The 20,873-nt window shown below is 46.1% G+C and overlaps 1 protein-coding gene across 8 annotated transcripts in view; it reads right to left on the bottom strand.

The window, feature by feature from the left end:
* Positions 1 to 20,873, bottom strand: part of LOC119957052 (dedicator of cytokinesis protein 7-like) — a 179,182-nt gene that overhangs the window by 11,195 nt on the left and 147,114 nt on the right. For 7 of the 8 annotated variants that reach the window (XM_038784661.1, XM_038784662.1, XM_038784665.1 and 4 more), the window contains 8 exons: positions 19,273 to 19,373; positions 18,969 to 19,161; positions 17,707 to 17,850; positions 15,437 to 15,568; positions 12,702 to 12,716; positions 7,022 to 7,147; positions 5,739 to 5,828; positions 589 to 825 (listed from right to left, as the gene is read on the bottom strand). In XM_038784661.1, the coding sequence (XP_038640589.1) occupies positions 589 to 825; positions 5,739 to 5,828; positions 7,022 to 7,147; positions 12,702 to 12,716; positions 15,437 to 15,568; positions 17,707 to 17,850; positions 18,969 to 19,161; positions 19,273 to 19,373 (1,038 nt within the window). The remainder of the gene's footprint in view (positions 1 to 588; positions 826 to 5,738; positions 5,829 to 7,021; positions 7,148 to 12,701; positions 12,717 to 15,436; positions 15,569 to 17,706; positions 17,851 to 18,968; positions 19,162 to 19,272; positions 19,374 to 20,873) is intronic. The other variant, XM_038784663.1, reaches the window with a different exon arrangement.

Genomic DNA, 20,873 nt, shown 5'->3' with positions numbered 1-20,873 from the left:
CTTGAAGAAACTCGGTGAAGATATGTGATGCACGATCAATTACGACGAGACGGGAGTGTAATCGAGGCTTTATTAAGCAGAGATGTGTAGCCTCCTGCAGCCGAAATGGCTGCAGCTCGGAGAGTCCACACATTTATACTCCGCCTACTGGGCGGAGCCAGCAGGCAGGGATCTACCCCCATACCTGTAGCACAGGAGCCTTACCGTAATAAACCTCATATGTGATATATATATATTATATGTATATATACAACAGTGGTGACTACCACAATATGATCTCATTCTGGTGAGGAACAGCACTTGCCTTACACAAGGCTACAAAATTGTTTGGAACCTAACACTCAGTCAAACATGGAGATAGCACGGCAAACACAAAGACTTCATTGAGGATTAACTGCTTTATTCAAGTAATGATGAGGAGAATTTAAAACTATAGCTAGTTAACGGATAGGGTAAACACTCCGTGGATTAACAGATATGCTTCATCAAAATGAGATCAAACTTCCACCTTCCCTCCCACCCCATACTGTCCTTAATTATTTGACAACACTCGTGGTATGCAGTGACACCCTGGTACAGGGCCCATACCTCTTCCTTGTTGATGACATTGATCCTAGTTTTGATGTAGGGGAAAGCGTGCGAGGTTGTGAGGATTGTCTTGCGTTTGTACTGCTCGTGCAGGTCTCCATGAGCGCGGCCATCTAATGTAAAGGGCGTGCAGTACATGAAGCAGCGCAGGTTATAGTTCTTGTCAAAGTAAGTGATTCGGTCCTTCATCTCGTAGGTGTCGAAGAAGGGCTCAACGTATGTGATCTGTATGTTTGCCTGAAAAAGACAAATGTGGCTCTTCAGAGCACTTCCAAACTCAGTAGGTTAAAGGATTAGATAGAAAAGAGCCCAGGTCAGCACAGAAAATACAATATGTTAACAAGTTGGTTGCCCCATCAGTTTGTATTGATATCAATCTTCTAGCCAAGTAATATCCTAATCCGGTGTGCTCACCCTGTTCCCCTATCCCATTTCCCAGTCTCTGCTCAATCACTAACTCTGATACAGAGTTCCACAATCTCACAATCCTATTCAGAAAAATGTTTCTTATGCTCTCTGTTCGAAATCTTTACTATTTAATGTTGCATCCATTTCCCCTTACTCTGGGCCTTGCAACAACTGGACACAATCTGCTCCGATCTACCTCCTGTCCCTTCATTAATTTTGAATGCCTCTGTAAAACCAACCTGTAACTTTCTAATAAAGACCTGCTCAGTTTTTCAAATCTTTTTGTATTTTCTATTTTCCAATAGGAGGAGGTGGCCAAGTGAATCCGCACTGTATCCTTTCTATTGCCTTTAACATTCTTCCTGCAACGTGGAGTCCAAAACTGCATCCGCGTCGCTAACTGTGCTCTTGATAAGGTCTTGTGCAGATGTGAGGGTGGCCGTGTTGGTGGCACTTATCTCTGCATCACAAGGTTCTGGGTTCATGTCCACTCCAGGGCTTGAGCACCAAACAAATCCAAGGTTGATATTCCAGTGCATTACTGAGAGAGTGCTGCTCTGTCAGAGATGCTGTCTTCCGGATGAGACGCATTAAACTGAGGCCCCCAACGGCCTGCTCGAATGGATGTGAAAGATTTCATGCATTACTGTAAAGGACAGCAGAATCCTGGGCAATAGTCTTCCCTCAATCAACATCACCAAGAGAAACATACCATCTGGCCATTATCACATGGCTGAATATGAGGGTTTGCTGGGTGCAGGGAAATTACTGGAGAGAATTCTTCGAGACAGGATCTACTCCCATTTGGAAGCAAATGGACGTATTAGTGAGAGGCAGCATGGTTTTGTGAAGGGGAGGTCGTGTCTCACTAACTTGATAGAGTTTTTCGAAGCGGTCACAAAGATGACTGATGCAGGTAGGGCAGTGGATGTTGTCTATATGGACTTCAGTAAGGCCTTTGACAAGGTCCCTCATGGTAGACTAGTACAAAAGGTGAAGTCACACGGAATCAGTGGTGAGCTGGCAAGGTGGATACAGAACTGGCTAGGTCATAGAAGGCAGAGAGTAGCAATGGAAGGGTGCTTTTCTGATTGGAGGGCTGTGACTAATGGTGTTCCGCAGGGATCAGTGCTGGGACCTTTGCTGTTCGTAGTATATATAAATGATTTGGAGGAAAATGTAACTGGTCTGATTAGTAAGTTTGCAGACGACACAAAGGTTGGTGGAATTGCGGATAGCGATGAGGGCTGTCAGAGGATACAGCAGGATATAGATCGTTTGGAGACTTGGGCGGAGAGATGGCAGATGGAGTTTAATCCGAACAAATGTGAGGTAATGCATTTTGGAAGGTCTAATGCAGGTAGGGAATATACAGTGAATGGTAGAACCCTCAAGTGTATTGACAGTCAGAGAGATCTAGGTGTACAGGTCCACAGGTCACTGAAAGGGGCAACACAGGTGGAGAAGGTAGTCAAGAAGGCAAACGGCATGCTTGCCTTCATTGGCCGGGGCATTGAGTATAAGAATTGGCAAGTCATGTTGCAGCTGTATAGAACCTTAGTTAGGCCACACTTGGAGTATAGTGTTCAATTCTGGTCGCCATACTACCAGAAGGATGTGGAGGCTTTAGAGAGGGTGCAGAAGAGATTTACCAGGATGTTGCCTGGTAAGGTCATTAGCTATGAGGAGCAGTTGAATAAACTCGGTTTGTTTTCACTGGAACGACAGAGGTTGAGGGGCGACCTGATAGAGGTCTACAAAATTATGAGGGGCATAGACAGAGTGGATAGTCAGAGGCTTTTCCGCAGGGTAGAGGGGTCAATTACTAGGGGGCATAGGTTTACGGTGTGAGGGGCAAGGTTTAGAGTAGATGTACGAGGCAAGTTTTTTTTTGTTACACAGAGGGTAGTGGATGCCTGGAACTCGCGGCCGGAGGAGGTGGTGGAAGCAGGGACGTTAGTGACATTTAAGGGGCATCTTGACAAATACATGAATAGGATGGGAATAGAGGGATACGGACCCAGGAAGTGTAGAAGATTGAAGTGTAGTCGGGCAGCATGGTCAGCTCGGGCTTGGCGGGCCTGTTCCTGTGCTATACGTTTCTCTGTTCTTTGTTCAAATTGACTGGCACGTTTCCTGTGTCGCGACACTGGCTACATTGTACTTATTGGCTGTAAAGTGCTTTGAGGGGTATGTCGGTACATGTATTGTGGAGCCTAGCGCTGCTGCCAGTTCTCCCAACTGTGAATGTACTAAGGTTTTATACAGGTTTGTTACATCTCAACTTCCATATTCTAAGCCGCACACATTAGTTTGCTTTTCAAATTGACCGTGCTTACTTTGAGGTGTTGCCTTTAATACCTTGCGAGCTTGAACCCCCAAATTCCTCTCCTCTCCCACATGACTAGGCCTTTTCCCATTCAACGTACCTGCATTTTTCTGCCAAACATGCATCACTTCACGTTTACTTATCAATGTTGCAGCTCCTTTTGAACCTCAGCACGACAAACCGTTTCCAAATTTAGCGTTGCCCCTCTAGATCTATATCCCAGTCACAGCTGTGCACCATGAATAGATGCAGGCACAGAATAGTGGGCACTACCCACTTCCAACCACTCAGAAGCGGCTCTTAACTCCAATTTCCGACTGTCAAGACAGTTTTAGACCCAGTTTGTTACCCTTTCCCTACTTCCGAACCCCTTAAATCTTCCCCGCTAGTTCAGTCAGAGTGTTTTCAGAACACAACAACCAGCATATCCATCACAGCCTAAAGGACTATAAGACAGGCCAAGCGTAACTTCTTTTTCTGAAACCTACGTGGGTTGCGTCCAATTATTTTCTCTTCATCTGGATAGTTAGTCATTTTAATTAAAGATCTTCCTTGCCACAGATGGCAAGCAAACTATAATTACTTAGGATAGCTGTCGCCCTTTTTCAAAAGTGACCACTCCCCTGTCCTGCATCCTATTTTCACCCTCAATCGAAGCCTGAAATATAATTTCTGCAGCCTCTGCCTTTAGGCTGTATCCCATCAAAGCCTGGCGCATTGTGTTCCTCCAGCTTGAATAACTTCTCCAATGTTCATCTTTTATTGCTTATAACCAATTTAAGATTTGCTGGTTCTTCACCTAACGGGTTGTGACATTCAATCAAAAGGGTTTAACTGGCAATTTTTGTTTATTTTCTGTTAATTTTGTTTCCTTATGCGGGTGTGTGCCACTGTGAAATTTCTAGCCAGACAAAAGCCAATGCAATTCTTGGGAGTGCACATCAGTGCAAGAGCTGCCCCCCTTTTAGAATAACTAAATAATGAATATATCAACGTTAATAGCAGAGCATAGGAGCTGCGGCAGTGCATTGGCGTTTCAACTCTGGGTCATGGACTTGAATGAAGCCCAGACTGATAATAGTGCAAATCTCTTCTGTTCACTGTCTCCAAGGACCCAGGGTAAAATGAGCTCGAGAAATCTTAACTCAGACCCCAGGACGTGTGCGTCCACCATGGTAGACTCTCCCCTTTTAGGGGCGGAATTAGCAATTTCAAGCAGAGGCCACAAATAGCGGGCATGAGAAGCTTCAGATTGGAACAGTCCAGGAACTCTTTAGTGTTTGGAACAAAGGCATACTGTTAAATCAGAGCGGAGGGTGTTTTCTGCTGCACCTGACAGGGCTACGTACCACATGGAGCACCTGAAGATGACACCAAAAGCCCCCCTCCTTGACCAGCAGTATAAAGGCAGACAATGGTCACTCCACTGCTGTGCACTGCAAGACTGAATTGAGTGCATGGGTATTAGGGGAGGCGGTGGCACACTGGAATTGTCACTGGGCTAGTAATCCAGAGACCTGGACTAATGCTCTAGGGTCCTGGGTTCGAATCCCACCACGGCGGATGATGAAATTTGAATCCAATAAAAGATCTGGAATTAGGGCGACAAGGTGGCAAAGTGGTTAGCACTGTTGCCTCACAATGCAGAGGACCCGGGTTCGATCCCAGCCCTGGGTCCATGTGGAGTTTGCACAATCTCCCCTTGTCTGCGTGGATCTCACCCCCACAACCCAAAAAAGATGCGTGGGGTAGGTGGATTGGCCATGCTAAATTGCCACTTCATTGGAAATAGAAAGAAATGGGTACTCTAAATTAATATTTTTTCAAATCTGGAATTAAAAGTCTAATGTTGAAATTATTGTCGATTGTCGTAAAAACCCATCTGGTTCACTAAAGTCCTTGAGGGAAGGAAATCTGCCGTCCTTAACCGGTCTGGCCTACACGTGATTCCAGACCCACACAGTGATGCAGTTGACTCTTATTTTAAAAAAAGAGTATCCAATTAATTTTTCCAATTAAGGGGCAATTTAGCGTGGCCAAGCCACCTACCCTGCATACCTTTTGTGTTGTGGGGGTGGAACCCACGCAAACACGGGAATAATGTGCAAACTCCACACAGACAGTGACCCAGAGCTGGGATCGATTCTGGGACCTCGGCGCCGTGAGGCAACTGTGCTAATCACTTGTGCTGCTGTGCTGCCCCGTGATGCAGTTAACTCTTAACTCCCCCCCCCAATTGCAATGGCCGAGCCAGCCACTCAGTTAAAGGGCAATTAGGGATGGGCAACAAATGCTGGCCCAGCCCAACGATGCCCACATCCCAAAATATATTTTTTTTACATCAGTTGGTCAGGTTTCAAGGGCGAGTAGTTTCCAGCAATATGGAATATACTACTGAGATTGCCATTATTACCTTGTTAGGGTCTAGTTTAGCTTTGTCAACCGGATTGGAATCTTTAATAATCTCAGCAGCCTCTTCACCAAACTGGTCTTGGTAGAATTCCTGCCACAAAGCAGAACAGTACGAGTTAGGGAGAGCAAGGTACAGAATCATTGTTAAGCTCCAGAAACAATTAACAATCTACCGGATGATGCTGTTATAAGTCCATTACCGCACTATTTGCAGCAGCCGACTGCACTCCTTTACAATCAATCAATATGCTGTTGCATCCTACCATCAGTGGCTATCAGCCCTTTCTGCGGGATGTGGAGTCACGGTACTGTTATATCATGCCCAATGTACATACAATATTCATCAAAGGTACTATAGTTAACATTTTAAAGTCCCAGAGTCACACGGCTGTTAGAATTAGATGTCAGCCATGTCTGAGTCACTCGGTCATGCGTTCAAGTCTCACACCAGAGAGGAACACCCAATACTCGAGAGAACTGGAAATAGAAATATGTCCACATGTCCGTCCTCGGCCTGCTGCGATGTTCCAGTGAAGCCCAACGCAAACTGGAGGAACGGCATCTCATCTTCCGATAAGGCACGTTACAGCCTTCAGGACTTAACATTGAGTTCAACAACTTCAGACTGTGAACTCTCTCCTTACCGTCACCCATTTTTAATTCTATTATTTATTTCCATTTCTTCTATTGATTCAATTTGCCATCCACTTTCCATCTTGTTTTTCCCTCACCACCATCTTCCCCCTCCCCACCTCACCCCCCCTCCAACCCCACCAGGGCCATCTATTCCAGGTTGCCCTTTTTTAAAATATAAATTTAGAATACCCAATTCTCTTTTTCCAATTAAGGGGTAATTTAGCGTGGCCAATTCACCTACCCTCCACATCTGTGGGCTGAGGGGTTGAAACCCACGCAAACACGGGGAGAATGTGCAAACTCCACACGGACAGTGACCCAGAGCCGGGATCTAACCTGGGACCTCGGCACCGTGAGGCCGCAGTGCTAGCCCACTGCGCCACCGTGCTGCCGGACCTGCTGAGATTTTCCAGCATGTTAACTTTGTTTCAGATTTCAGCACCTGCAGTAATTTGCTTTTATCACTGAACGGAATGCCCTGCCATTATCACATTATTGTTTGCTGTGCGCACATTGGCCGCCACATTGCCTACATTACAACAGCGACTGACTACACTTGAAAATTACTTCATTGATTCCACTGCCCTTTGGGAGTTCTGAGGTTCTGAAAAGGTCTACGAAGCTTATTGATTTGCCAAATTTGCTCACCTCAAGTCGGTATGAAATCTCGGCCAGCTTGGTGATCGAGGGCTCCTTGTAAACAAACTCCTGCTCGTCCAAATCTCCAAATTTACAACCATAAAATCCCACTCGAAAATAAGTCCCAAACATCCTCTTTGAGGCCTGTGCAAAGTGGAGGGGACAGAATGTTAACAAACAGAGCAGTGACTTGTTCAATCCTCCACCTACCCTTCACTCTCTCAATCTTTTTTTTTTACAAACCTAGCTACAGAGTCGTGCATTTAAAGATGTGCCTATTAATTATTTGGTCAGGCAGTCTTGTAAGGGCTAAAGACTACAGCTTCCTTGAAGAGTTTTGTTTGGCTAACCAGCAGATATTGGTTGAAGACCAATATTGTTTCTTTCCCTTCCTTGTTAAATTGCCTTTCCTCAGGTTAATTTGTTGCCCCACAAATACTTTTAACCTGTTGGGATCACAACTAAGCCCCCTTCAGAAGGTGTGATATTTTTAAAATTTCCACACCAGCCTCTCTGGCCTCTTGTGCAATATTGCCTTTCTGGTGTGGCTAGACTGAAGCTGGCTAAGCTCAGTTCAGTCACTCTGCAAGTCTGAATTGGAGCCCACATTTCACACTCCACTTTCCTTCCAGAAAATCATTTCTGATGTAAACGTGGCGACAACTGCCAGGAAACAGTCAAAGGCATGCCAGTGCCCCATGCAATTAATCAAGGAATATCTATCACACAACCTGGCACAGCCAGAGCACATGCAGCAAATATTAACCCTCCACGGGATAAAGGGAAATCCAGTCACCGGGCAGAAAGCAAATGGTGAACGGTTAGGCCAGCTTTAAACTGTGATATTAACAGGGAGACCAGACTGCCAAGGCTGGGATGTGGAGGCCCAGATAGATAATCTTAATGGCAAGGGCTCATCTGAATCATTTTGGCCCAGTTCCCGGCTGGCAGCCAGCCTGACTGACTGCCTGCCTAGTGGGCAGGAGTGACATGTTGTAGCGGTTAGCAATCGCTGAAACTGAGAGGCCAGCATTTAATGCATTAGAACATAGAACATTAGAACATTACAGCGCAGTACGGGCCCTTCGGCCCTCGATGTTGCGCCGACCGGTGAAACCATCTGAAGCCTATCTGACCTACACTATTCCATTTTCATCCATATGTCTATCCAGTGACCACTTAAATGCCCTTAAATTTGGCGAGTCTACTACTGTTGCAGGCAGGGCGTTCCACACCCCTACTACTCTCTGAGTAAAGAAACTGCCTCTGACATCTGTCCTATATCTACCACCCCTCAATTTAAAGCTATGTCCCCTCGTGTTGGACATCACCATGATGAGGAAAAAAAACTCTCACTGTCCACCCTATCTGACCCTCTGACTATCTTATATGTCTCTATTAAGTCACCTCTCAGCCTTCTCCTCTCTAACGAAAACAACCTCAAGTCCCTGAGCCTTTCCTCGTAAGACCTTCCCTCCATACCAGGCAACATCCTAGTAAATCTCCTCTGAACCCTTTCCAAAGCTTCCACATCCTTCCTATAATGTGGTGACCAGAACTGCACGCAGTACTCCAGGTGCGGCCGCACCAGAGTTTTGTTCAGCTGCAGCATGACCTCGTGGCTCTGAAACTCAATCCCCCTACTGATAAAGGCTAGCACACCATATGGCTTCTTAACAGCCCTATTAACCTGGGTGGCAACTTTCAGGGATTTATGTACCTGGATGCCGAGATCTCTCTGTTCATCTACACTACCAAGAATCTTGCCATTAGCCCAGTACTCTGCATTCCTGTTACTCCTTCCAAAGTGAACCACCTCACACTTTTCCGCATTAAACTTCATCTGCCACCTCTCAGCCCAGCTCTGCAGCTTATCTATGTCCCTCTGTAACATCCTTCAGCACTATCCACAACTCCACCGACCTTCGTGTCATCTGCAAATTTACTAACACATCCTTCTACACCCTCTTCCAGGTCATTTATAAAAATGACAAACAGCAGTGGCCCAAAACAGATCCTTGCGGTACACCACTAGTAACTGAACTCCAGGATGAACATTTGCCATCAACCACCGCCCTCTGTCTTCTTTCAGCTAGCCAATTACTGATCCAAACCGCTAAATCTCCTTCAATCCCATAGAACATAGAACGATAGAGCGCAGTACAGGCCCTTCGGCCCTCGATGTTGCACCAACATGGAAAAAAACTAAAGGCCATCTAACCTACACTATGCCCTTATCATCCATATGCTTATCCAATAAACTTTTAAATGCCCTCAATGTTGGCGAGTTCACTACTGTTGCAGGTAGGGCATTCCACGGCCTCACCACTCTTTGCGTAAAAAACCCACCTCTGACCTCTGTCCTATATCTATTACCCCTCAATTTAAGGCTATGTCCCCTCGTGCTAGCCACCTCCATCCTTCCGTATTTTCTGCAATAGCCTACCGTGGGGAACCTTATCAAACGCCTTACTGAAATCCATATACACCACATCAACCGATTTACCCTCATCCACCTGTTTGGTCACCTTCTCAAAAAACTCAATAAGGTTTGTGAGGCATGACCTACCCTTCACAAAACCGTGTTGAGTATCGCTAATCAACTTGTTCTTTTCAAGATGATTATAAACCCTATCTCCTTCCTTCTCAAAATCCATCCCTGAATTTTACTTGATCGAAAATTGATACGTCATGCACAGATTCCCATTCAGATAGCAGATCCTTAGAGTGCATTTGGAAAATTGAAGAAATTTCTGAGAATTGAAACTTGAAGCAAGAGGCGATTGACCGAACATTTAGCCGTTAATTGATTTTAAGCAGTTTTCAGTACAAATTGCGAAATCACAGTCGATTTAAAAAACAAAGCAACTTACCGCAGGGTGGAGTGAGGGGGGCAGTATGATCAGCATCAAGCGGAATAAAGGAGAGAGCACACAGAGAGAATCATCAACTGATAGACCGTACATCAATCACCATTATACACACACGTGGCCTCCTGAGACACCAAGGTGCAAAGTGCTGCTGCCAGAATGGAAAGTGTGTGGCCAACCATCAACACTGCAATGATAACGCCTACTACCTCATGTAGTTTCATTTCCCTCCTTCCGTCCCAAATATGTCACTGCCCCAATTTAATACATGCTGGCTGACCAGATAACCAAGTCCCTACTGAACAGTAAATAGGCATTGTTCTCTAAAGTTTAGGAAGGGCAAGAAGATGGAATTCACCCTTCAGAGTTAGTATTCCAAGCTCGGATTGTACGCTTCCGACTGGCAGCAGCAGTTTCACCACAGGGGTTGTCACAGGGAACCCCGCCCACAGCCCTCCCCTTAACAAATGCGTGGCGCAATTTTGGTTGAAGAATTGTCCCGTGTTATGGTCAGTAGAACACAGTATGGAGCCCGGTTATATCACAAAGCACTGGCATCTCTGCAAAGGGTTCTGAACCAACTCTGCAGAGGACGATTGCAGACTGCAGCCCTGCGGTTAGAGGGAAACCAGTCTCATGGTGTCAGGTGAGCTCAAAGTTTCAGTCAGGCTCCCAGTCTGAAAATCCACCATGTTCACTTCTGCAGTTTTCGCCATTTCAGAATCTCCTTTTCATGTGGCAACATACTAGGGAGGAGGTTACCAAGGCAAAGGGCTGCTGGATGACAAACGCCCACCACCGCAAGGCACCACAGTGAAATTACTTAGAGCTATCAAATTTCAAACATGTCTACATTCCTAATTGACCACTGAGTGAAAAGCACAAAAAAAAAGATGCAATCTAAACACCACAATCAAAATGAACGGTAAAAGCGAGCACATCCCTGACTACATGGCCCACAGACTCAATATGAGCCATGCACTGTCAAGGAAACCATTTTCCAGCAGCCCCTATACCAGGACCGGGAACAGTGACTTCATTAAAGCACCCGGCATCCTTCCTCGTGCTTTAAAATTTTCTCCTCAACACAGTCATAAAACCTGCTGGCTTGCCTTAATAAACCACCGCTTCCTGCAGGCAGCACACACTCGGCATCTGGATGCAAGCTAGTTAAGGTGCTTTGTGACCCAAGGGCTAACAGCTTACCTGCCCACAGTCCCACACAGCCACAATCAGGCAGCAACCTTTTCCAACACATCTTGCGGTTGGTTTGGATCCAGAAGAACATTACTCCACGTTTTAAATCAATCGGGAGTTCAATTTCCACCCAGCCCCCCTCCCACATTCTTTTTGGTGAATGACCCAAGTCAAAATTTGGTCTGCTGTCTCTGCGCAGGTTCGTCGGAAACACAGGAAAGGAGCAACCCACACACTGACTGCCCCTTCCCACTCCCGCCGTGGTTTATGGGAAGGAGCCAGCAGATGTGTTAGCAGGTACGCTGCAAACACAAGCAGTAATGGCTGTGTGAGCCACAAGATGGGCAGGGCTTGATGGGAATTATTCGGTTATAACATGACTTGAATGTCAGTGTTATGAATGATGTGATCACACTGGGGAACATCAGTCAGTCAGCAAAACAGGGTGACCATGGAACTATCAAGCAAAGTGATATTAACTTAAAGCACTCTTCAGGCAGCCCTTTGGATTTAGCAGTTCATTAAAGAACACTGAGGCACTCCCTGGGAATCCTGGCGATTTCCCCTGGCAAAAACCTTTGTCAAGACAATTTGAACATCCGAGATTCCCTCTGTAGACCGGGAATTTCCGACCACAACTGATCCTCAAAGACCTGAGCATTCTACCTACCCTTTCTAGTCTGAAGAGAAGGGCGCCTGAATGCAAATGTCTTTAACCCACCATCAATACTGCTCCTGGGTCAGCATTGCGAAGAGGGACACCCTTTCTCTTTCCCAAGCTGCAGATAGTCCTACCTCCGCCGAAAGTGGGTGAAACTCACCCATCAGGAGAAACCCAAGTGCAAACATCTCAGGGCGAGGCTCAGCCCTCTTGGGGCAGTGTTCAGTCTTTTCTTTCGATATCTACTCGTGTGTCTCCTAGTCATAAACTAAAGCTTGATATTGAGAAATAGCTCGAAGTGTGAAACTATTGAGTGGCTGAATGATATCGACCAGAAACTGCCTGGTTAGTAATCCCAGCCTGTCCTGAGTTAACTAATCTACACTGGAATTTCATCAAGGGGCCTTGACATTTAGAATAGACAAAATTAGCTAAAGTTTTGAGCCCTGCTCCCTAATCCACGTGCGCATGGGTGGTAACTGAGGAAAGTGTCAGGCTGACTTTGTACAGCCCACCCTCACTGTCTAGGCAACATCAGGGAAGAACTGGGAAGTGTTTGGCAATAGGAACTGAACATCAATGATAAATCAGCATGAGGTCAGAAAGTGTAGTCACAATTTCTTAAAATACCAAGTGGAGTGAGGTATGCAGCCTGCTTACTGATCTCAACCAGGAAATGGTGTAATAGGAAGGAAACGCAGAGAATGAAAAAAATAATGGACAATGGTGCAAATAAAAAACCCATGAGAAATTAATCAAGCTTTCATCCCTCCCTCCCACCCTGGACAATCCGATGGCTGCCTGAAGCAACTTCCCGAAGTCTGCACCTGGGAGTTAGTTGGAAGAGGAGATATTTCCCAGTCCCAGTGTACATCATCTCCTCACGTGATACAGCCATGGCATGCAAAAAGCACCATCATCGTACGAGCAATCAAATCCACACTGAGTGCATGCAGCCTACCTCCCAGCCAGAACTCTGCACATGGACAGAGAGGGGGAAGGGGAGAGATAAAGCAAGAGAGACAAAATTCACCGATCAATGAATACTCAAACAGATCCAGGAGTTAACACACAATTCGGAGGTACAGAACACGCTCACGATGTTGCTGCATTGCGGAGCCATCTATAATCTGTGACCGAGGGGATGGTATATAAAGGCGTTCTGGTCATGAGGAGTCTAAATCAGGCAGTTGCAGCCTATCCCCAGGGGTATATAAACCAGCACAATTAGAGAGTTTATATTAATGTGAGGGGTATGTATCAGTCAATGTTGTAGTAAGAGGTTTACATTAATCAATGTTACAGTAAGGATCATTTTTATCCATTGGGACAGAAAGGGATATACAGTTGATATGATTGCGGAGTATACAGTCAAGATCACAATGAAGGGCATGTAGCAGCTAATGCCACAGTAAAGGGTAAACTGTGGCCAAAGCCAGCAAAATCTATTAGCCATTGGCAGAGGACAAGATATAAATTGCTCAGGATGACAGCGTGGGGCATATATCAGACAACACCACAGCAAATAGGCACTGTACAATTTGAAGCTCTGTCATTTCCCTCCACCATCAGAAACATCCTACCTGAAACCACTGTCTCCAATTATCAAGTTAAGTTACAAAATTCACTCATCTCACCCATGCAGCTTGTGGCTGGCGTCAGATTATAAATTCTTCTCCTTTATGGAGCTTAAATCTCCAAGTTTTGCTGATGCTGTAAGCTTATAGCTTTGAGTGCCTGTGCCTTCAGAGCAGGAGGAAGCGAGATGAGGGGGCATCAGGAAGTGAGTTCAAGGTCACAGTTAGAGTTCATACCCTGTTGGGTTTAACACTCCTCGCCAAAACTGGGCTTACTGCTCAGAATTAGCATGAGGAGAGTTTGAAAAAGTTCACTCAAACTACACAGACCTCTCTGGCAGTGGACTGGACAAGAGGAACCCAGGGCATCGTTAGCAAAATCTGAAACCAGCAGACCATCACAGAGGCTACCTCAGTTCTCCCAGCAATGTGCCAAGCATTGAACGATGTGGAGTATTTTGACTGGTGGGATTAAATCCTACACACTTCGGACTGGTTTGGGAAAAAGGCTGAACTTTGCTTTAAACTTATCAAGAATAAAATTAATAATGAGAACCAACATTAACATTCAGGATTTTTTGCCCTACGAGCCGCTTAAATTAAAAAATATATAATTCTCAGCAGATTGAAACCTGCCTTTATTTGGGTTGGCAATACAGACGTTCTGCATTATTTTAGCATCACCCCTCATGCTGTTTGAAGGTGGCTGGATATCAAATACTAAGCCACCTGGATTTTCTGCCACCTTCTGAGATGACAGTTTCCACTCACTGGGGGAAAACTGTGATTTATGGTCTGCGGCAGACTGCACACCCATGCGGGGCTGTGTTTATCTTCCAAGAGGGCCACGTGCCACAATTGCTGTTAAATCAACACAGGCCGTGGTCACTCGTCAGGCTCGACAGCTCTGGTCCCAATTGACTGTGAACCGATGGCGCAGGGCCATTTGAAGCACTGTTGTACTGCTTTCACCCCCTTCATTTTAGTCACTGCTGAATTAGTTGTAATGTGTGGTTCCACGAGGACACTGGGAGTGGAGCAAACATCGCAGCTACGGCACAACCACAGGTTTTTGAAATTTGTTCAGAACATTTTAAATGCAGCTCAAACTCCCATGTGTTATTTTTATCGCCACTTTCACTAACACCTAAGACAGCCGATCACTGGCCTGACTGGCGGGACAGCTGGTGGCTCGCCTCTAGATGCTATAAGAAGTACATGTATGCCCCCCCATGGCATGGTGGAGATACTGCAAGCGCAGTGCCACTGCTTTTTAAACCTCTCTAATTGTGCTTTTGGTACTGTATGGACGACAGTGCATGCCTGTGGGTTGGTGCTGGTGAAGGGGCAGAAAGCTGCAATGACCCTAGTCACTGAGACAATCAAGGCTTTGTTTATGAGACTTACATCAAGTCTCACATACAAATGGCTCAATTTCACATTCTTTTGCTCAAATCCTGAAGGCTTAATCCCCTACTTACCTCTGTACCCTTTTACTTGCTCTCTGAGATCTCTGGCGCTCTCCAATTCTGCCCTCTTGACCGATCTTCATCGCGCCCCCCCCCCCCCCCCCCCCCCCCGCCGTCCTTTGATGGTCGTTCCTTCAGTTGCTGAGGTCCCAAGCTCTGGAATTCTCTTCCTGAACCTCTCGTCTCATAAAAGACGCCTTAAAAAGTACCTGCTAGACCATGCTTTTGCTCATATTTGTTAACGTGGTCTCTGGTCAAATTTGCTGTGATAACCCTTCATGCGAAGGGCCACGGGGTGTTTTACTGAACAGTGTGATGAAGTTACATGGACTCAGGGTTGTGACTATGATTCAGGTGAGACCAGAGTGTGGGCGGTGGGAGAAGAATCAAGTTACACTGCAGCCAGCTCAGCAGCAGCACTGACAATCCTGGGAGCAGATTGCCTTCTCTCCGCACTCGACTCTAAGTGTCGTAGACTGTATGATTCTCGATTTACAGAGTCTCGTGTGGAGGACAGGTACTGAACGGGGAAGGGTTATAACCAAAATGGCTGATACGGACACCCAGCCCCACTCCTGAAGCAAATACTGTATAAGTTTTCAAATAATTTTTACTAAGCAAAACATAGCTACGAGGTTGACATGCAATACCTGATTAGGAATTTTGTTGAAAGCATCCTGCAGTTTTCCGTGAATTGTTGCCAGTTTCTTACTGTCCCGGTTGGCCTCATGGATTGGGATCAGGATCTTGTACACTTCATTTACAGATTCATACATCCCAGCCTGGAAGGGGAAAAAACATCACCCAATCAACATGAAAACTGAACAGGACAGAAGGCCAAAACCGATAAGCAGCATCACCACTGGCACTCAGTGACCTCCATCTTTCTAATGAGGCAAGAAGGCAGTGCAGGTAAGCTAGATCTACGTTGTACTATTAACAGCTTGGTCTGACAGCATTTCATGCTGTAGCCATCTGGGATGGCCACTTCCAGAATACAAAATGGATGTTTGCAAAGACTATAGGGAACTATGGACAATGCTAAGAAAGCAGGCAGGCACAGAGCTTGTATGCGTATTGGAACCTCAGCAGCCAGACGAGACCGAAACTGAAAGGCAATTAACATATTGATGGCCCATCTCCGGGAACAAAGGAATGACACTCAAGTAACCAATACTATTGCAGATATCCCGGCGCCAGAAAGACACAAACAAAGCAAGGCCAATGGTCACCTAGCACACGCCCAGCCATCAGGGCACCCACCCCTTTATTGGTCAAGATCAATAAGAGTGATCAAGATACGGCCCAATTAATCGGGGCCAAGTTCAAGGCCAGCCCAAAAGCGTACGAAGCCTCTTCAGGTATAAGAAGCCCCCGAGAGAGAATCGCTCCCTTGGACTCGGCTCTCGAAGCGGAGAGACCCGTCCACCAGCTGCACCAGAAGCAAGAAAGTCCAAGGTCAACGCTCGCTATCAGACGGATGACCTTAGCTGTTCTCCTGTTACCTCTTCGAACCCAACAGCCTCAGATCCAAACAACGGCCATTGTTCCTCTGACTGAGTGGGCACCCGAAGTTAAGTATAGGCATTAGCGTCAGAGATAGTTTAGTTTATGGTATTTTGTGCATGAGTAGATATCACTGTGTGTGTAAATAAATAGTATTGACTTTGAACTAACTAACTGGTGCATTGGTTCTTTGATCAGTATTAGGGTTCGAACCTTGTGGCGGTATCGAAAGATACCTGGCGACCTAGAGCAAACATAATTAGGATTAAGGAAGGCAACCATATTGACCGCTATAATTAGAACCAGATAAACAGAGCAACAATGCCATCAGGATATGCTACCTGGTTAGCACTGCTGTCTACGGCACGGAGGATCCGGGTTCGATCCCGGCCCCGGATCACTGTCTGTGTGGTTTTTACACATTTGCTCCGTGTCTGCATTGGTCTCATCCCCACAACACAAAGATATAGTAGGTGGATTGGCCATGCTAAATTTCCCCTTAATTGGAGAAAAAGAATTGGGTGACAAAAAAAGAAATTCTGGCAGAAAACTCAGCATTTCACCTCATAGCTACACTGATCTACTTGGAGAAAAGGAAACGGCCACACGGTGGCACAGCGGTCAGCACCGCTGCCTCACCGCTCCAGGCACCCGGGTTCGATTCCTGGCTTGGGCCACTGTCTGTGCGGAGTCTGTATGTTCTCCCCCGTGTCTGCGTGGGTTTCCTCCGGGTGCTCCGGTTTCCTCCCACAGTCCAAAGATGTGCAGGTTAGGTGGACTGGCTGTGCTAAACTGTCCTTAGTGCCTAAAGGTTAGGTGGGGTAACGGGAATAAGGCGAAGGTGTGTGTGGGCTTAAGAAGGATGCTCTTTCCAAGTCGGTACAGACTCGATGGGCCAAATGGCCTCCTTCTGCATTGCAAATTCTATGATTCTACGACCGAGGGTGGCATCAAGAAGCCCTAGCAAAACTGAAGTCAATGGGAATCAGGGGAAAGCTCTCGACTGGTTGGAGCCATACTTAGCACAAAGGAAGATGATTATGTTAGTTGGAGGTCAGTCGTCACAGTCCCAGGACATCGCTGCAGGAGCTCCTCAGGGGAGTGTCCTAGGCCCAACCATCCGCAAGTTCCTCCGCAAGCCACACACTATCCTGACTTGGAACAATATCTCCTCTATTCCTTCACTGTCATTCGGTTAGATTCCTGGAACTCCCTTTATAATAGCACTGTGGGTGCAACAACACCAATTAGACTGCGGTGGTTAAAGAAGGAGGCTCACCACCACCTTCTCAAAGGCAACCAGGAATGAACAATCAATATTGGCCTAGGCAGCCATGCCCACATCACGTGAATGAATAAAAAAGAAAACAACCCAAGAAAAAGTGTGAAACAGGAGTGAAACCTATTTGTATACCATTGTGAAGGAGGCTGCTGCTTGCTCCAGCAATCCCACCAGTCCAGCTTCTGTGAAATACTTTCCAGCACAAATTCCTTCTTCATCGGGAGAAAGAACATCATCCGATACAGCTGATTCCTCCAGAACGTTCGACGATATGTTCTTTGGGGCAAGAAAATTTCACAGAATCAGAAACATGGAATGAAACAGATTTTTGATCCCAACTTAAATTATATGACAACAACTTGTGCTTATCTAGCACCTTTAATACAAAACACTCCAAGGTGCCTCACCGGGAGTACTATAAAAGAAAAAAAGTGACGTGAAAACACGCGAGGAGACGTCAAAACACGAGAGGTGATATTAGGTCAAATGATCAAAAACTTACTGGAAACTGTAGGTTTTAGGGATTGTCTTCAAGGAGGAAAGCGAGGGAGAGAACCAGGAGGTGTAAGGAGGGAATTCCGGAGCTCTGGGCCTCGGCAACCGAAGACACGGCCACCAATAGCGAAGAGACCCAAAATCAAGAGAACTCAGGAGAAATCAGAATTAGATGAGCACAGATACCTCAGGGGGTTGTGGAGAGCAAGGAGATTACAGACGTCGGGAGAGGAACGAGGACACAGAGGGGTTCGAAATTGTTGCTCGAGGGGTGAAGGGGGAAACAGAACAGGCTGCAGCTTACATTCTGAAATCTCATGCATTTGCACCTTTTGCTTTCGGTAAACCATGCATTAATACTTTGCTCACTGGCCCCAATGGTTTCCATCACTAACAAACTTTCATCAGCTGGAAAGGCAGATGAGACACGTTCAATTCAAATCCAACGCCATTCTCGCTTAACCTGCTGACAAGGAACAGTCAATTTTACGAGGCAGTCCTCGTCAGTTCAGAGATATTCACCAAGCCGCATGTCAGCTCAAAGCAGGTATCTTAATTGCTACTGGTAGCTGGCTGGCTGCCACCCTGGGGTCCATCTACCTTTCTCTACCATTTCCCCGGGTCACACCTGGTAAAGGAGTAAAACAAAGCAAAATGCAGCAGTTTCTGGAAATCTGCAATAAAAGTAACTGCTGGAAAGACTCAGCAGATCAGCCAGCATCTATGGAGAAAGAAACATATGTATATGTTTTAGACTCAGGACATTTAATCAGAACTGGATGACAGACTCTGATATGCCATCAATCTGAAACGTTAACTGTTTCTCCCTCCATAGACGCTACCCGCCTTGCTCAGCATTTCCAGCATTTAGCCTCAATATCGAATCGCCATCCTCTTACCTGAAAGCTGACGCAGCCCACTGGTAGGTACCGGCAGTCTTCCAGCATGTTAAGGTATTCCGCCACCAGTGCCGCAGAGTGCACCAGGCACTGTGCCGCCTCGGCATGGTTAGTCCACTCCGAGTGCTTCCCTGCCATATTCTGCAACCAGGTCAGCCGCAAATCCGGTGATGTCTGGTAACCTTTGGCGATTCTATTAGGTCAGGGCACACAGTGTTAATCCAGAGCTGGTGCTTGGGCTGCATTTCAACACACTCATCATTCTTGGAGCAAGCAATCAAAAAGGGCAGAAAGACATTCTTACCTGTACATCAGATCCATCAACATTTCCGGATCTTCCTGGTGTTCCTTCATCTTCACTGTGTCTGTGAGGATCATGTGCAGGTTAAACACCAGATCTTGTACCTGGACAGGATGGAAATAGCACAGCCAATCACTCCTAAATCATACAAACATCCCACAAAATAATAACAGAAAGAGGACTAAGTATTTCACACTTGCTTTCATTCAAAACAATATCCCTGAAGAGAGAGACATGTTTACGGAAACTTTTTGGCTTGTACTCATCAGGACAAACACAGGAATACCAAATTTCAAACTAACATTTCTTGCTCCAGCTCCAGCAGCATGTCTCCCTTTTCAGCAATATTCCAGATCAGTATTACCAAACAAACGACTGTTTGTACACTTTCACTTGATACATATTTAACCTCAGATTTAGCTCCCGCAGACCCGCCTAGCTAGTCCTCTCGTCTCCAGGTAATGGCCAGCAGCTCACACTGGCTTCCAAAGCTTTAATGAAGAAAACATTTTTCTCGTTCCACTTCTGGGACATGCAGGGCTCCTGCCAGTCAGTGATAGGCTGGATATCAAACCAGAGGTTAAGGTGGCCTAACATGGTTTCTGTTCAGATAAGAAAAATGAAATTTCCTATCGCTCTCATCTGTTTGTTTTTGGTCCTTGTGATCTGTATATTGTTAAGGTTTGGTCTGTTATTTGTCTGTATTTTGTTGAAAATAATCTTTTGAACTCCCCTTTGGTTAGTGGACGAATTCTTTTTTTTTTTAAAATAATTTTTATTGAGAAATTTTGATTTTATACAACATTGACGCACCTTAGTAAAATACCGAAAATAACAATAATATTAACAATCATATACATTCGCCCCATCCCCATGAACAACCCAGCATTTTAACAACAACGCAAATTAACACACTATAAAGTTACAGAATAAACACTACAATAATGCACCCCCCCCCCCGGGTTGCTGCTGCTATTGACCCAGTTACCTATCTCTGAGCCAGGAAGTCCAGAAAAGGCTGCCATCGTTTATGGAACCCTTGTATTGATCCTCTCAGGGCAAATTTGACCTTTTCCAATTTTATAAATCCCGCCATGTCACTGATCCAGGTCTCCACGCTTGGGGGGCCTTGCATCCTTCCATTGTAACAGAATCCTTCGACGGGCTACTAGGGACGCAAAGGCCAGGACACCGGCCTCTTTCGCCTCCTGCACTCCCGGCTCTACCGCAACTCCAAAAATCGCGAGTCCCCACCCTGGTTTGACCCTGGATCCAACCACCCTCGACACCGTCCCCGCCACCCCCTTCCAGAATTCTTCCAGTGCTGGGCATGCCCAGAACATATGGGCGTGGTTCGCAGGACTCCCCGAACATCTGGTGCACCTGTCCGCACCCCCGAAGAACCTACTCATCCTAGTCCCGGACATGTGGGCCCGGTGCAGCACCTTAAATTGGATGAGACTAAGCCTCGCACATGAGGAGGAAGAGTTGACTCTCTCCAAGGCATCCGCCCAAGTCCCGTCCTCTATCTGCTCCCCGAGTTCCTCCTCCCATTTAGCCTTCAGCTCCTCCACTGACGACTCCTCCACCTCCTGCATTACCTT

This window comes from Scyliorhinus canicula, chromosome 25, assembly GCF_902713615.1.
Source record: "Scyliorhinus canicula chromosome 25, sScyCan1.1, whole genome shotgun sequence".
Lineage (NCBI taxonomy): Eukaryota > Metazoa > Chordata > Chondrichthyes > Carcharhiniformes > Scyliorhinidae > Scyliorhinus > Scyliorhinus canicula.
The sequence above is the reverse complement of the archived record's forward strand: the minus strand, read 5'-3'. Positions and strand labels throughout refer to the sequence as shown.